The sequence below is a fragment of the Simochromis diagramma genome, unplaced genomic scaffold, assembly GCF_900408965.1.
Source record: "Simochromis diagramma unplaced genomic scaffold, fSimDia1.1 OVJJ01000302.1, whole genome shotgun sequence".
Classification (NCBI taxonomy): domain Eukaryota; kingdom Metazoa; phylum Chordata; class Actinopteri; order Cichliformes; family Cichlidae; genus Simochromis; species Simochromis diagramma.
The window spans coordinates 7,021,120-7,039,317 of NW_024386792.1; the positions used below are offsets into that span (position 1 = coordinate 7,021,120).

An 18,198-nucleotide genomic window follows, 5' to 3' on the forward strand; every position below is an offset into this window, starting at 1 on the left:
CTGAGAATGATCTGTATGTCACAAGTAATTTGCATTATCACAAACTATTCATTGTCAGTTGGCCTTAGATTGTAACCAGTCATTCTCATTATAATTAATAACATGACTTCATGTCTGTACATGTGTGCAAGTGTCATTTTGGCAACTTTCACTGATTGAGTTGCTGAATAATTCATCAGTCTAGAAGAAAGAGGCCTACAAGCAGCTGGAAACAAACAAAATGTCAGCTCTGTATCAAGTTTTGTCAAAAGTGTATATGTAATTTTAGACCTTCTGTTCTGTGAGTTTGTTGAGAAGGGTTAGGGAATGTATGTATTCAGCTTAAAACCCAAAGCTATATACAAGCCCTGGTATCTGTCAATTTGTAAAAATATGAGCTAATAAAAAAAAAAAAAAAAAAAAAAAAAAAAAAAAAATACAAGGCATTAAATAATGCAGATTTGAGGGTTTTTTTTAATGAAAATTCTAGTTTGGCTTTATATCATTTAGGAAAAATATGATTTGTGGATATAAAATTATATAGTAGTCACAAATATTAGCCTTGCTATGGTTGGTAATTAAACTGTCTCAATAAATGACTGAAACATTAATGAGCTTTTGTTTCATATATCTCTGTTCACATTAAATTAAGAGGTCTCTTAGGCATCCTCTCTTGTAATATTTTTCAATAATCTTCAGGAATAGTTCTCCAGGCTTCTTGAAGGACATTTCAAGGCTTTTCCTTGGATGTTGGCTTCATTTTGTTTCATTCTCTGTTAATTCAATTCAATATAGATTTATTTATATCACGCCAAATCACAACAACAGTTGCCTCAAGGCACCTTATACTGTAAGGTAAAGACCCTACAATAATACAAAGAAAAGAGAGAAAAACCCCAATAATCATATGACCCCCTGTTGATGAGCAAGCGATTTGGTAACAGTAGGAAGGAAAAACTCTCGAGTCAATTAAGACAGGAAATAAGGCATGCTGTGGGAGGAAGGCAGAGATTAATAATAATTCATGATTAAATGCAGAGTGGCATATAACACAGTAAAAAAGGTGAGTGAAGAAGAAACACTTCATCATGGGAATCTCCCAGCAGCCTAGACCTATTCTACCGAAACTAAGGGAGGATCCAGGGTCATCTGATCCAGCCCCGACTAAATGTTTTAGCAAAAAGGAAAGTTTTAAGCCTAATTTTAAAAGTGGAGATAGTGTCTGTCTACCGAATCCAAACTGGAAGCTGGTTCCATAGAAGAGGGGCCTGAAAACTGAAGGCTCTGCCTCCCACTCTACTTTTAAATACTGTAGGAACCACAAGTAAGCCTGCAGTCTAATGGGGTGAAACAGTACCATAAGGTCATTAAGATGTGATGGGGCAAGATTCTTCAAGACCTTGTATGTGAGGAGGAGGATTTTAAATTCAATTCTGGATTTAACAGGGAGCCAATGATTCAATATCAATATAGCAAAAATATGCTTTCTCTTTCTAGCCCCTGTCAGTACTCTTCCTTCAGTTTGGATCAACTGAAGTGTTTATCAGGACATCCTGATAATAACAAATTACAGTAGTCCCGTCTAGAAGTAACAAATGTATGAACTCGTTTTTCAGGGTCACTCTGAGACAGCATGTTTCTAATATGAGAGCTATTGTGCAAAGAATGTGCTCCACATCATTTTTTCTCCTTGACCCAAACAAATTCACTTCTTAACTTTACATTCTGGTTAAAAAATAGAAATGTTCTTAAAAGCTAGATCAACAGACATAAAGATGTTACAGGTATTGACCAAAAGGGGGAAAAAAAGAATGACTTTTTCCCCACTAGAAATTTCTTGTATTAAACTCAGCCAATACACATTTGTTTAAACTTTGGACCTTGGTACTTTATCACTAAAGTTACAGCTTTCTTGGAAAATTATTTATTTACTTCTATGGTTCACTGAGTTCAGTTTATTTTGTTCATACTGCCTAACAACAAATTAACACATTGAACATCAACTGACCGTTAACCAAGAACGCTTAATGGAATAAAAGCGGCTTGTGGCTCACTATGAAAATCTATTTTGTGCTCCTGAAGGTATTTGCTTCAGGTTATTCTCTAGTTTGTGTCTCTTTTGTTTTCCAAGATGAGGTTTGACAATGTGCTGGCAGAGATCAATGGCTTTGGAAGATTCCAACTAAGAACATTCCTCTTGTTAATAATTCCACGGCTGACTTTACCATTTAACTTCCTGCTGAATAATTTTATTACATTTATTCCCTCTCACCACTGTGATATCAGGTCTCAGAATAATGGAGGTGTTTTCAGGAATTTATCTTTGGAAGAGAGGCTCAATGTTAATATTCCTTTTGAGCAGGATGGGAGTTTGAGCTCCTGTCAGATGTTTGCAGAGCCTCAGTACCAACTGCTGTCAAACTCTTCCAACTTAACCTACATACCCACAGTGCCATGCCAGAATGGTTGGATATATGACACCACCATCTTCAGATCTACTCTGGCTACAGAGGTGAGGATCAATAATTCCATTTAACAAGCAGGAAATTAATACCAGTTGTGAATTAGCCTATGTTTTCCTTTTGTCTCTGTTCCCTTTATAGTGGGATCTGGTTTGTGACAAGAAAAAAATGAACAGAGCCACGGCCACCATATTCTTTGTGGGGGTCATGTTAGGATCAGGAATATTTGGCTTCCTTAGTGACAGGTGAGTCCATGTCATCACCTTTAAAATCGAGCACAAACACACTGAATAATAAAATCAACTATGCTTAACATTTTCTTGTACAAGTACAACTATGGTGACAAGTCTGTATTGATCTGGGTGTGCACTGCCAAATATTATGATGAGCCCTAGATAGCAAAGAACAAAATTGTATTGCCAAAAGTAATCATTCACAGGTACTTTCCAAGTAGGGTGGAGTAAGCCCCTCTATTAGGTGAGTTTGGATGCTTCCATAGAGGCCTCAAAGACAGAACAGTGGAGAACATCACTAAGATCCTTTATCTAGAGTACTGTTTATATTTAAAACAACCTTTTTTGAAATACTTCAGGTCAGAGGGATTTCACTTTTTTCTTTATAAGAAATATTTCAATTATGTAAAAGTACACTATACTGACAAGGCATTAAGCCCACCCAAACATTACCCATACAGGAACTGCCCAAAAAGCAAAGCCGTAAAGTTCCAGCTCCAGGTTGATGCTGGAGAAAGTTTGGATCTCTGCAGTTCTTCTATCAATAGTGTCCCTTTTTTTCATGTGCTATGGCCCTCAGCACTTGGTGCTCTGGAACCTTGTGTGGTGTGTGGTCACTTCACGGCTGACTTGTTGCAACAGTGGCATCCCATTACATCACACTCAAAATCAAAGAGGTCTTCTGAATGCCCCGTTCATTCACAAATGTTTGAAAAGGCAGACCGCATGGCTAGGTCTGCCTTTTTTTTAGCATCTGTGACAATGGGAGCAGAATTATTTTAACGTTTTTTTATTTTCTCATTAATTTTTATTTGTTACACCCCGGCCTAGGCAACCGGAGTGCAACACGAAAAAAGTAAAAAAAAAAAAAAAAAAAAAAAAAAAAAAAAAAAACACACACAAAAAAAACCCCACTAAAGCTCACCACCAAAATCCCAAAACGAAAGTATCGACAAATCTATTTACAGCTATTTACAACAAACTATTTATTTACAACAAAACACCAAACTATTTACAACACGGGGGAGATCGCGACCATGACACACTGAAACACAGGGTTTAAATACCTAGAGGGAGCAATCAGGAAAATGGACAACAAGAGGGAAACACAGCTGGGGCACCTCAGAACTGACGAGACAGGGAAACGTAAACTGAAAACACTAAGATAACACAGACTTTCAAAGTAAAACAGGAAACACATAACAGTCACGCCAAAAACAACACACTGACAACACCGAAACGTAACATATTTTATTTCATTTTGACATTTAGTTTTTAATTCAATGTATTTTCAGTTAGTTTCTACAGAGGATTTTGTTTCAGTTTAGTTTGTCTTATTGGAAAATGTTTAGTTTTAGTCTTTTTAATTATTACTATATGGTTGGTATAAGCCAAAGGCAAGATTTAGGATAGCCATTGCAGGTAGTACAATTAAAATTACACAATTTTTTGAAAGCAGTTGACTCACAGTCTTGTAGACATCTACTGCATAGTGTTGCCCTGAGGCAACAAACCACATTTTCATGCCTTACGATGGCCCTTCAAAAAAAAAAAAAACTTTTTTTTTTCAAACAATGCTACCAGGCACATCTCTTTCCAATAAAATGATGAGTTGAAGGTGGTGTGACTTTGATTTGGGGGGGGCAGGGCCCCTTTCTGCAAGCTGCACTACATGAGAGACATCTCCATTAGGAGGCAAGATAAAGATCACTATTTTACATGTTTATAGTGAAATAAATGTATATTAAAAAATACTTGTATGTGCATGAATATGTTAAGAAGCATATTTGATTGTTTGTTCTACTTTTTTAAATTTATTTATACTGTAAAACTGTTCATTTTCATTCATTGCCTCAAGGCAACACTGCACAGTTAGCCCAATTTTTTTCAGGCAATATAATGCATTTGGATATGTGTGTAGAGATGTGTTTGTGTGCATTTATATGATCATAGTCAATGTTTTTTACTTTACAATCTACTCACAATTACAGGACATGGATGTAAAAACTTTTTATGCAAGGAAACCAAGGGAATGTGCACTTTCTGTCCTCAGAAAGTGAGGACAGTGAGCTTTCAGGGAGTGACAGTGAAGTAGAGGAGTGGATCCCTGAATGAGGTTTGAGGGACACTTAGGAGCTCAGGGGTCAGGGGTCAGTTGGTAAAGTAACTGTGTCTGTGTGTGTGTTAGTGCCCACATAGCAAGCAGGTCTGGCCAGGATCTGGTATCAAGCCGGCACTTTGAGTAATCTGGGAGAGTAGAAAAGCGCTACATAAAAATCAGTCCATTCACTGTCTGAACAGAGTTTCGGCATGTTACTTTTGCACTGTTTTGCATGTTCTGGCACATGTTATTATTGCATGGCTTGATTAAGGTACACATTATGCTGACATCTGGGGCCAGAGCTGAAACCGTTCTGGGCCAGCACAAAGCCAGCAGTGTGTCTACAACTGGCCCGTGGCTGCACACCACCTACAGATGGCCCACATACCGCAATGAATAACGGCTCTTTGGTGGCCCAGATCAGGTTTGCCAGAGGTAATCCACACATGGGCCAGCACAGGACGACCAGGGTGTCTGAAACTGGCCTTGTGCTGGCCCATGTGTGGGCCACCTCTGGCAAACCAGGTCTGGGCCACCAAAGGACCGTCATTCTTTGCAGTATGTGGGCCATGTGTAAGCACATTGTGTGGGCCTGATCCCTGCCATACCAATATTGCTGTGTGGGTATCAGTGTGTGTGGTCATGTATTACTTATTGTTGTGGGGACACAAAGTTGTTTACACACTCATATTGTGAGGTCTCGCCTACTTTATGGGGACAAATTGCAAGGTAAATCATTCAATTTTAGGGTGAAGGCTTGAGTCAGGGTTAGGGTAAGGTTCAGGCAGGGACTTGTGATGGGTAGAGTCAGGATAAGTCTCCAGGAAATTAATGTAAGTTAATGTAATGTCCCCAAAAGTGATGGAAAAACAACGTGTGTGTGTGTGTGCGTGTGTGTGTGTGTGCGCGCAGGCACGTGCATGGGGTTAGGGTCAAATGTTGGATGTATTTTGGTGTTTTATTGTTTTGTGAAATGTTTATATTGTTTATTTGTTGTTTATTTATTTGTCCATCCTTGTTGTACTAATACAACTTATTATAGAATAACTTGGTGTTTTACTACCCTTGTTGCACAGTGTTGCCTTGAAGCAACAAACCAATATCTGTTTGGGGGGGGCAGGGTGTCAAATTTTATGATTGATATATTATTAGGGACCCTAAAGCTCCCCCAAAATAGGGAGAAATATTTTTTTCCCCAAAAATTAAAAAGTCATGCAGTAGAGGGTTAATAAAAAATATCCATCAATACCTCATTGGTATGTAATAAAGGTTTTGCCAAATTAAGAAATACTGAAACAAATATTATTTCCTTACTTCCCTCCTTTATTTTATTTTAGTTATTTTTCCAAGTGCAAAGGATTTTTTTTTAGTTTTTCCATTTCCAAAGTCTAACATTTATTTTGATTTTAATGAGCTAAAAAAAACATTCAACTTCAAAAATTAAGAGGAAATAAAGTGTTCTTAACAGTTGTAATCTAGGCTTTTTTTTCATTTAAGTGTTCCGTAGATTATTTGACTGTAATTTTTTAAAAATTTGTTTTACAGGTTTGGCCGGAAAAAAACACTCCTGTTGTCTTACATGGCAAGTTTCGTTTTTGGGATAGCGACCGCTTTGTCCTATAATTTCCTAATGTTTGCCACAATGAGATTTTGTACTGGACTCGGACTCTCTGGAATTAGTATAAGCTCCTTCGTCCTCTGTGAGTTGCCTGTCATTCACATCGAACAAAAAATAAATGAAACATCACACTGACACAATTACATTTTTTTGAGATGATGCCCATACAGGTGTGGTTTGCTCAAAATCCTTATTTTTATCAGTAACCTCAATCAGTGTCATTATTAATAAAAAAAATACATAAAATTCCTCCACATAGGTCTTGAATGGGTGGATATCAGGCATCGGACTACAGTGGCTGTTTTAATGAGCTTGGACTGGAGTGTTGGTTGTGTTATTCTACCTGGAGTGGCCTATTTGATCAATGATTGGAGATTCCTGACTGTTGCTGTAATCTCCCCACTGTTTCCAGCTATGCTCTGTTGGTGGTAAAGACAAATTAATATCATTATTCAGTTTTCATGCAGGGAGAACTAGTTCCTGTCTTTCTAAAAGTATTTAAAAGACCTTCTAAACCTTCTCATCGCTCTTTCTCATAGGTGGCTCCCTGAGTCTGCCAGGTGGCTGATGAGTAATGGAAAAACGGATGACGCTCATTTTTACCTGAGTAAATGTGCAACAGTTAACGGCAGAGAGGACGTCATGGCTGACTTAAAACCTGAGGTACAACATTTTCATTATCAGCTAACTTCAAGACAGAACTGTACACTTCACAGCTCCTTTCTCTGAATAAAGTTTCCTTTTTACTCTACAGGTTCTGTCTACAGTAATACTTGTAGAAGATGAAAACAGAAAGTATTCCTATTTGGACCTCGTGAAGACACCCAAAATGAGAAGGCGCGCTCTACTTAGTGGCATTGTGTGGTATTTATCTTGAACATTTAAAACATTATACATAAGTATATAAACTATTTGCTCATTAGTACATATTTGATGGTTAAAACTGTGGACAAAGGTGTCCATGTCCGTGATTGGGAGGTTCATTGAATAATTATTAATAACCGAGAAATGCATATTTGATCTTCAACCTGAGATGATCCACCTTTAAAATTTGGAGACAGCTGTCTATATCCATGATAGGGATGCACCAGTATGTTTATTCAGTCCAAAAATTAAAACTATGCCCAGTTAGGGCCTTGCATTGCATTGTTAAGGCCCACTTGCCCACGATGTGGGCGATCGTGGCTCAAGAGTTGGGCGTTCATCTTGTAATCGGAAGGTTGCCGGTTCGAGCCCCCGGCTCCGACAGTCTCGGTCGTTGTGTCCTTGGGCAAGACACTTCACCCGTTGCCTTCTGGTGGTAGTCAGAGGGCCCGGTGGCGTCAGTGTCTGGCAGCCTCGCCTCTGTCAGTGCGCCCCAGGGTGGCTGTGGCTACACTGTAGCTTGCCATCACCAGTGTGTGAATGTGTGTGTGTGAATGGGTGGATGACTGTGTATAGTGTAAAGCGCTTTGGGGTCCTTAGGACCAAGTAAAGCGCTATACAAATATTTACCAGTGTCTCTTAGCTACAACCAGTAAACTTGGTTGAAATGGTGGCATTATCCCCCAGGTTAAAACCACTGGCCGTTATGATGGCAAAAACGGAACTGTAGAAGGCCAGATGTTGATGTTGTTTTCTTCTTCTCTGAGGTGCATTTAGAAAAAGTAAAAAATATCACCACCATAATTTTGTATTAAGGAAATTTACAGCTACATTGAGAACATATATTCCAACGACAACACTACATCTAAATTATTTCTGGAGTCTTCGTTTTTGAGCAATTCAGCTCTTGAAGTTATTAAACCTCAGCCTAGTTGGTTAGCTCAGTGGCAGAAGCACTGTGCCCCCACCCCCCACCCCTCCTTACCTACTTCACCTTTTGCTGGAAAGTCTAACAAGGACATCCAGGCAACCTTCAAAAGGTCAACAGCAAAATTGCGTCGAAAACATTGGCCCAAATCTCATGTCTAAACAAATTTTTAACTAGACTAGACTAGAATAAACTGCCAAGAACAGGTTATTCAACATCATGTTTGCTGAACTCTAACACTGTTTCGATAACAATGGTTTTACTGTTATCCATGTCAGATACCAGGTAGCTAATGAGAAACTACTGTTCTTTGGGGCAACTGTTTAACTTTAAAATAACAAAAGTCTGGTCTTGCTCGCAGGTTTGGAGTGGCCTTCGCTTATTACGGGATCAGCTTGAATATCAGCGGATTTGGTGTGAACATTTATCTCACACAGTTCATCTATGGTGTCATAGAGATTCCAGCCAAAGGATTCGTCTTTTTCACCGTAGACAAAATAGGTCGAAGGTGGAATCAAGCCGGGATGCTCATTTTGACTGGGCTGCTTATATTCAGCAGTGTGTTTATCCATGCAGGTATATGATCCATTCAAATGTGTAGATGTATTCATTTTAGTTTATTAGCTTACTTTCTAGTATTATATTATTTGTCACATGCACCAAGCCATGATTATTTGACCAGACTGACAAAGACTACACATAATTCACTCTTGTTCTGGAGTAGTTTTGCATGATTCAAGCTGTTAGTTCATAAAAATTCATTGTTCTAGTCTTGGCGCAGCCCAGTTCATCCAGTGTCTGAAGTAAACCATGTTAGCTCCTCTTCAATGTAGTTCTTCCCGTGAAACAGTTTTCTTTAAACAGTAGATTGTTGAATTAGTAATTACCCCCATATCTGACATAATAAATTAGAAACAAAACATCTAAGATGTTCAGTGTTTAGTCTGAAGGTTGAACTTTTAGCTCATTATAATTAGTTGAATATGGGATGACCCCATTATCTGTATGAGCTAAATTAAATGTCCTTATGCGTTTGTAGTATTTAATCTTCTAATAAATTCAGTGAAAAGTCTTAATTAGAACACAAGGTGAATTATAGTGTTTTCTTTTCAGATAGGGGGGATCTTCGGACAGCTGTGGGAGCTTTGGGCAAGATGTTTTCAGAGGGCTCTTTTACAATAGTTTTTCTGTACACAACGGAGCTTTATCCCACAGTAATGAGGTCAGTAAAATGCACATTGTCTTTTATTTTGCTACCTGATAATCAGAGCACAACATTTGTTTTATTTTTTCTTCTTTTTGTAATTCAGGCAAAATGGATTGGGATACTGTTCCTTTATGGCCCGTGTAGGTGTGGCTGTATCCCCCTTAATCATGCTCCTTGAAGACGTGTGGGTGAATCTGCCAAGTTTTGTTTTTTCCCTGGTGGCTTTAGGCTCCGGACTGTCAGCTTCTTTGCTCCCTGAGACATACAATGTGCGTTTACCGGAGACTATTGAGGACGTGGAACAGACAAGGTACTGGGCTTTAATGTAGAAAAATCATCCAAACATGAGACATTATAAACATTGTAAAATGTATATAAAATTATGTACATTTTAAAATGAAAATGTCTTTTGTATTTCAGAAGACGATCAGTCTCCGCCTCTGATGAGAAATCTCCTGCCTGTGCATTTTTGTCAGTGCAATCAAAATCCCCATAGGACTACACTAAATCACCACAGCAACTTGATGGGAGCAAACAGTTTAAACATATGTAAAACAGTGTCTTTTACACATGTTCAATCCATGTTGAATATGAAGTCATTTTACCTCCTCGTGGGGGAAATATCCAAATTTAGCTGTAGTAGAATTCTTATTTGTTGTTGCAGAGGGTACAAATGCAGTGCCTTTCACATGTGTGATCTAAGTACATACCGCTGTGTAGCTATAAATTTATAAAAAACACAAATATCTCAGTCCTTTCATTAGATTGAGTATGTTAGGAAACTTGAGCTAATGAAGAAGCACGGTTTGTTAGATTCAGTTATATATTTTTTGCTCTAAATCTGATTGTCTTGTGAGTCATACGTCTGTGTTCTTTAGTAAAAATAAATCTAAATAAATCTTGAAACCCAATTTCAAAAACTGTATGACATATTTGTGTTTGAGGTGTTGATTTTATGCTCGATAAATGAGGAGATCCACAGTTATTATAAATTAAATTCTATCTATAAGTGCAAGAGCGAGTGTGGTAACTTGCTGTAAACAGAGGCAAACTGATACATGTGTTGTGGCGAATCCACTAGCCAAAAAAATGGATCGGACATCAATTGTAGAAACGATAGTTTTATATAAGGCTTCAAAAAGGGGAATGTACAACAAATAAACTGCTCGACATCAGAGCAACATATAATGGCTTCCCGAAAACTTTCTTCTTGCTAGCAAAAAAAAACCCAGAGTAACTTTTGTCTACCACAAAGGATTCTGGAAAACGCAGTTTTCTAATGAAATACCTGTTAAATGCTCCCCTTTAGCAAAAGATTAAATCTATAATTAACAGCTCTCACTAAACATGTGACTAACACTTAAATCACTTACAAAATAACCAAAATGCTGTTATCAAACAATAAACTGCAATAAAGTTACAACAACATGATAGCTGCCATGAATCCTGTGGTTTAAAATACAATAGGAATAACCACATTTCTATTCCTCTGACAAACTGCCCTTTGACCTTAAAGATCTTCATATAAGACAAACACATCAGTCCTACAGCTCTAAATAATAAAAACACACAAGATTTAAAATTTCCTCATTCCTCAATATATGGACAAAAGTGTGTCTTTTGCCACAACTCCTAATCTTTGAATTCAGATGTTTTCACCAGTTGCCACAGGTGTGTAAAATCAAGAACCTAGCCATGTGGCCTGTTTTTAAAAAGATGACCTTGGTCTTTCCTCCTAGATTTTCCACGATCAGCTGTAAGCGGCATTATTGTAAAGTGGAAGCGTTTACGAACTGCAGCAACTCACAGCCATAAAGTGGCAGACCATGTAAAGTTACAGAGCAGGGTCACCAAGTTGGCATAAAAATCACCTGCACTCTGTGGTTGACTCAGTAGCTGCAGAGCTCCAAACCTCCACTGGCATTATCATCAGCACAAAAACTGCACACTGGGAGCTTGGTGGCATGGGTTTCCATTGCCAAGCAGCTCCTGTATGTGGCCCACATTTGCCACATTTTGCTACAGTTTGAATTTACTTCAAATCACCTTAAAAGTTTCAGATGTTGCCAGCAAGAGCCGGTCATACCATACGGTGTAGTTAGTAATTTATTAGGTGACATTTTGGTTTAAAAATATATATATGCTATTATTTGGTGTGCCTTCAACAGATCACAGTATTACCTCATAGAACTTTAGTCTTAGCGCACTGATCAGTCCTAACTGCTGCTGGTCCCTTACAAAATAAGAAACAGAGATGCTATTAAAAAAAAAGATAAAATGATGTAATAGAGCTTGATGTCTTTGAAATGCTTTCCATCAGCTTTTTTCATTTATTCCTATTGGTTTTGCTCATGTCCTGTTGTAACAGGACATTGAACCCTGTCTCGCATTTTTGTAACAGCAATAGTCTTTTTTTTTCATTGCTACTTTTGCTATTTTGTTATATTATTTAAAGGAAATAAATAAAAAGTGGTCAAAAACCACTAAATGCAAATTGTCTTTTTCCCATGTTTGCCCATAAATTTCCACTGAATCGCAGTTTCTTTATTATTGATGAGTCATTCCGCTGTGTCAACAATGGAGAGCCTGCAGTAGACTAGAGCAAGCTTCTATTTACAGTCACATAGATAAACATTAGTTAAGCAGGTAAAACACTGACTTATTACAGATAGTCCAGAAGCAAATCAAACAAAGATTTGCTAGTTTCGGATATAGGCTACAAGCAACTGAGGACTTTCCTTTTCTTTTTAACCTTAAAGGAAGACATTTCGTTTACAGCAGGAGGCCACAATGAAGTTTGAGAATGTTCTTGCTGATATTAACGGATTTGGAAGATTTCAGATAATGATCATTGTGATCAGTTTCATCGGCCGCTTCACTCTGCCTTGCCACTTCATGCTCAACAATTTCATTGCAGCTGTTCCCTCTCATCACTGTGACATCAGCTCTCTGGATGATGTGGGTATTTTTATGAATTTATCCCAGACAGAGAGGCTTCTTGTTACTATTCCAGTTCAGCAGGATGGGACTCCAAGCTCCTGTCAGATGTTCCAGGAGCCTCAATATCATCTGCTATTTAACACTTCCCACATCACTGATGCGCGTAAAGTGCCGTGCCAGAAGGGATGGGTGTACGATAACACTACTTTCAAGTCTACTCTGACCTCAGAGGTGATTCTTTTGTACTTTTTTTTTCTATTGTGAAATAAATTAAAATGTATTTGTTCCTAATTATTAAATAATCCCACAACCAAATGTAGAATAGCATCTTTTTTTTCTTTGTACAAGTGGGACTTGGTGTGTGATAGAAGAGGAAAAAACAAAGCAACTGCTACCATCTTCTTTGTTGGAGTCATGTTTGGAGCGATGGCCTTTGGCAGCCTGAGTGACAGGTATCAGCGATTTCCAGTGTTCCAGCTACTGAAAAAAACAAAACAAATATTGAGACTTTCTGATTTTTCCATAGGTATGGCAGAAGGATCATGCTGCTGGTATCATACGTGTCTGGGATGGTGTTTGCTGTTGCAAGCGCCTTTTCTACTTCCTACGTGATGTTCATGGTCCTGAGGTTCCTTACTGGCTTCTGCATCACAGGCATCGTCATCGTTTCAGCAGTCCTCAGTGATTATTTCATTTCTTCATCTAAACATACACTGTATCCGTTCTTATATCAGCTTCACTTCAGAAGCCACAGAGGAGAATGTATATGAATATGTACTATTTCAATGCCATGTTGACTGCTGTGAGCACACTAAAGCTTTAAATGTAATCGCAAAAAAAATCTTAAATCTATTTTTTTTTTCTAGAACAGAGGAGCTTTGCACACATTGATTACACGTAACAGGTCATGATAGCAGGCAGTGTTTAGTCAGTAGCAATGTTCCCTCTAATTTTTCATGTGTCTGAGCGAACACACAAACTCCCTGAGCGGTCCCGTGGACCACTGTGAGCGACATCAGACGTGTGCACTGTGGTCACGCCGGCATCTAATCCATCCAAGTTACATGGTTTATTAAAATAATCAAATTACAGCATTTATGTTAGACTATTTTTAATTAACTGCTTTAGCCCACTTACAATGAAAATTTTTAAAAAGAAATCTTGTTCATGATCTGTGCAGTATGTTAAAACTATTGGAAGTAAAAATAACTTGAACTCCAATTTTGAAAACACAACTTTCTAAAAAAATTTTTTTATAAAGCTCTGACTTGTATTATGAGTCTGAGTCTGTGGTCTGGGAGAGAGTCCTGTAACTCTCTGTCTGCAAAATACAGTATATAATGACCAATGTTGGGCAATTAATTATATAGTTACTTCTTCAAAAAAGTAATTGAGTTATGCAAACAACAACATTTTTTGCAGCTGTTTACCTAAAAATGCAGCCAAGGCGTTTTTTTAAATAAACATTTCAAGCTATTTACAGAACAATCAGCTGTTCTGCATCAAATTTGATGCCACACAAATTATTTGTGCCACTTCAAAAAATAATTTCTGTCCACTATGAGATAAAGGAGCCTGATTCCTGCAGGCCTGACAACAGGAGATGTATCACTGCTGTAACACCTGTAACATTCAGCAGTCGCCTCATTGTTCTGACACACACAACAAAACTACACTACACACTAACTACACAAGATTTGCGCTAAACGTCGCAAATCTCTCACATCTCAAAGCACCGCCGTCACTCCTAAAACTTCCCCCTTCCTAAACAACTGTTGCCATATCATTTTTTGATTGGTCGACATGGTACATTTTTCCACCAATGGGAAAGGGTGGGGTTTTTTCGTTTTCCTTATAAAACGCTGTTTTTACCGTTTCTTTCCGCAGTAAATATAAACAACGATAGTATTCAGGAAGAAAACCAAACATTGCAGATATTTTTATCGTAACTCTGGTTTTACGTGGCCTATCAACACAATTTAAAAGCTGGTATAAAATCCACACTTTTTCCGTCAATTGTTCCGTCTGTCCTGCTCACATCTCCAATGGTTGTCCACGTTGTCATTAACGTGGCTTCACTCCACATCAGCCACGCCGCTTTGCTAGCTAAAACACCGGTGTCGGCACATAAGGACGCTGTCATAGCCTGTCAACGACGTTGATTAGCTGCGTATATACGAATGTAAATCGCATTATTGGCTGGACTATGGGATAAGGTGGCATCATTCTAATCCCATACGGGCACAGCCAGTCACTCACTGACTAACACTGCAAAACAGAATTGTTAAAGTATTAATTTTAATTTCAATTCAGGTCAGATTTTTTTTCCGTGCGCAACGCAGATTTACTGTGCGCAGAGACCGTGCCAGCAGTGCGCAATTGCGCACGCGTGCAGCTTAGAGGGAACATTGGTCAGTAGTCCTGTGAACTTTTGACTTGCAGTACGAGTAGTGCCGTATGCTTAGTAATGTAATTTAAAAATGAAAAAAAAGATCAAAATGAGCTGCTGCAGACGCCTGTTCAGCTTCAACTCTGTGGGGGGGGGACGCAGAGAGAGCACACTGTATTGCAAATTTTTGCATAAAAGACAGAAACGCGTTCCCAAATTACAGTATTATATTGCATTATAGAGGATAGAGGCACCCACTCTCTTTTGGCTTGTGTGCGCGCAACAACATTTTTTCAGCTCATGTAAAAGTTATTTGAATTGTGTCCCCTCTAAGGCTGCTGATAAGCATCATACTAAAGGCTTTCTTTAATTAAGCTACTTAAGAAATGAATCGACTGTTTGTTTATTTCAGGTGTGGAGTGGGTGGACATTGAACACAGGAAGATTGTGGGAGTGATCGACAGTTTATCCTGGACGTTTGGAAATACAGCGTTTTCACTTATTGCCTATTTTGTGAATGATTGGAGGAGGCTGATAATCAGTGTTACATTACCTTTAATCTTGGCCATCTTCATTTGGAGGTATGACTAAGGCATGTTATCAAACAGAGGCTCATTTCAGTACACTTTAATCGCTTTCACCTGGAAGTCTGTGACTGGTTAACATCCAGCATCGATCTAGTCATGCATGAGTTGAAGGACAAACACAGATTAAAAATATTTTGCGCACCGATTTAATAACATAATACTAATGTTGTAATAGTAAAATTTTAAGCACCCCAATTTCTGCCTTTTACAACAAAGCTTAATTTAGAAAATTTAAGCATTAAAATAATTTGATGATTCCTCTGTAACTAAACACTAGCTTGCCACTGCATATATGAAACAAAAATGGCATGCATATCCTTGCTTGTCCTTGTCCTGATAGATTAGTTATGAAATTAGTTATGAAATTTTAACAAAACTCTGGGATTGTGGCCTTCGAGGGAAGTGATTTTGGGTAAGTGTAGACACTTGATCTTGAAGGAAGAATAATTAACTGAATACAAAGACTACGTATCTGATGCTTTACAAAACTTGGGACTCAAGGATAAACTGAATAGGTCTTGGTGGTCAAAGGTCAAGCTCCCTGAAACCTCACAAGTGAAGTTTTGACCTCCTGAAAACTGACAAAACTTGACAAAAATTTAAAATGAAGCAGTGTGATGACCACAGGGACAGTGAACTGATAACTTTTAGCTGAACCATAATTCTTTATAGTCTGTGACATTTAGATTCTGAATGTATGGTTTCTTCTTATTATCATCCATGTTATCAGACATGTCCAACCATTGTCTGTTGTCATGGCTTCTGCAATCTGTTTTATTAAAAACCAGCTCCATTGGTCAACTATTAGCTCAAAATCTTCTATCAAGTCTTCACTATGTCTCTCAATCTGAACAGATATTTGAGATTGGTTTTTATTTTAAATGCTGCATTGCAATAGGCCTACATATGGGTTAAAAATGATAATAATAATAATTCCCCCCTAACATTAGGTGGATGCCAGAGTCAGCTAGGTGGCTGATTGCCAATGGAAAGCTGGAGCAAGCTCAGATATATCTGAAAAACTGTGCCAACATGAATCGGACAGAAGAGTCGATCCACACACTGGAAATAGAGGTTTGTAAGCTCCAGATGGTTAAGTCAAGGGAGCCAAGTAGAGTCCATTATGGTGTTACTATAGGCACTAATTACACACAAAGAAGGTGAACAAAGGCACTAAAGAATACAGTGTATTCTTATTTAAATGTAATCGTAGGTTTTGTTCTGATCTTCACAGCATTGTTGCAAATGGAAGCTTGCCCTCAAATGGCTTTGAATTCTTTCAGACACTATCCACCATTGTTACAACGGAGAAACGAGATCGAACCTACTCTTACCTCGACCTGATTCGGACACCTGAGATGAGGAAACTGGCCCTGCGTACTGGTATATCATGGTCTGCATTCTCAGGGCTTTACAGTGTATTGAATCTTGGGTATAAATTGTAAACCAACAGATTGTTCACTAACGAGCCGCTTCCTTCTCCGTCCCTAGGTTTTGCGTTGCAACTACATTTTACGGCATCAGCTTCAAGATCACAGGTTTCGGGCTCAACATCTATCTCACTCAGTTTACCTATGCATTAATTGAAATTCCTGCCAAGCTGGCAGTCCTCTACTTACTGGAAAAGATAGGCAGGCGACACACTGTGGTGGGAACTTTGCTGATGGCTGCCATTTGTCTTGGAATCAATATTGTGATACCAAAAGGTAGGCACTTCTTGATCACAGGCTTGATCTAAGATTTGGGTTGTTTTAAAAAAAAAAAATCTTTTTCAAGAAGAGACTGCTGTCACTACCAACTTAGGGAATGGTGGTAATGTTGTATGTTTTACAGCTTTGAAATAAACTACAATGTGATAAATCAAAAGAAAATGGAAAATCAAAAAGAAATGAGGGATCACTCAATATTGTTGCACAGTATTTTAAATCTTTTTTTTCCCTTTTTGTACCGTTTGCACCGTTACACTAACACACCATCTTCGTTTGTGTTCAAATTTGGCGGTAATCGTGATTCTGATGCTCTTTGTAGAAATGTCGGTCGCCACGACTGTGGTAGCCATCATTGGAAAAGGGTTTTCTTCAGCATCCTTTGCCACTCTAGTGCTATATAGCTCTGAGCTGTACCCGACTGTAGTAAGGTAACTCTACACGCCTAATTCCAATCTTCTGCTTTTGAATAAACTCTTCAGGACATCGCTTTTTCTGCAAGATCCTCTGATTAAGACTAATATGTTTATGTTTTCAGGCAGAATGGTATGGGTTACAACTCGTTCATGGCTCGGTTTGGCGTAGCTGTGGCTCCTATGATCCTCTTACTGGATGAGGTCTGGACGGAGCTGCCACAGGTCATCTTTTGCTTTGTGGCTGTACTCGGGGGAATAGTAGCAAGGACCCTTTCAGAGACCCGCAACAGGTGCCTGCCAGAGACCATAGAAGACATTGAACAGAAGCAGTAGTAAAGAATCTCTGACATGAACTTGTTCGGCCCGTCAGATATTCTACAGCCAAAGTGCAGTCTATTCTGTGAACTCAAGTGCAGTTTACTCTAGAAACTGCATAACTTTAAAGGATTTCAAATAACCAAATCAATTAATTACACTACCACGACGACTACTATGATTGCATAAATCAGCAGTTTCATTAAAATGCGCACAACTTTTACATTTTTCTGTTTTAGTCCTACTAATGTCTACTTTGAGAACCATTTCCAGGTGAGAAATTATTGTTAGTGTTATATTTCCAATAAACTGAGTTTCATTAAATCTGTTACATTTTACTTTCCTTTTGTTCCTAAAAAATATATTTTGCCTGAGTCGAAGTCCAGCAAACCGTTTACTGGATTTTCCCAGAATTTCTAAAGTCATGTTATGCATAAACATAACACTGCACTG

The 18,198-nt window shown here is 38.3% G+C and overlaps 1 protein-coding gene across 1 annotated transcript; it reads left to right on the plus strand.

Annotated features, from left to right (window-relative positions):
- Nucleotides 1-11,961: 11,961 nt before the first annotated feature.
- LOC120728881 (solute carrier family 22 member 7-like) lies at nt 11,962-18,122 on the plus strand. The gene is made up of 9 exons (XM_040024137.1): nt 11,962-12,563; nt 12,681-12,784; nt 12,859-13,013; nt 15,134-15,302; nt 16,259-16,382; nt 16,592-16,701; nt 16,800-17,014; nt 17,337-17,445; nt 17,553-18,122. Exons 1-9 carry the CDS (start codon nt 12,183-12,185, stop codon nt 17,761-17,763), a joined length of 1,578 nt encoding a protein of 525 aa, XP_039880071.1. The 5' UTR covers nt 11,962-12,182; the 3' UTR covers nt 17,764-18,122.
- Nucleotides 18,123-18,198: the final 76 nt, after the last annotated feature.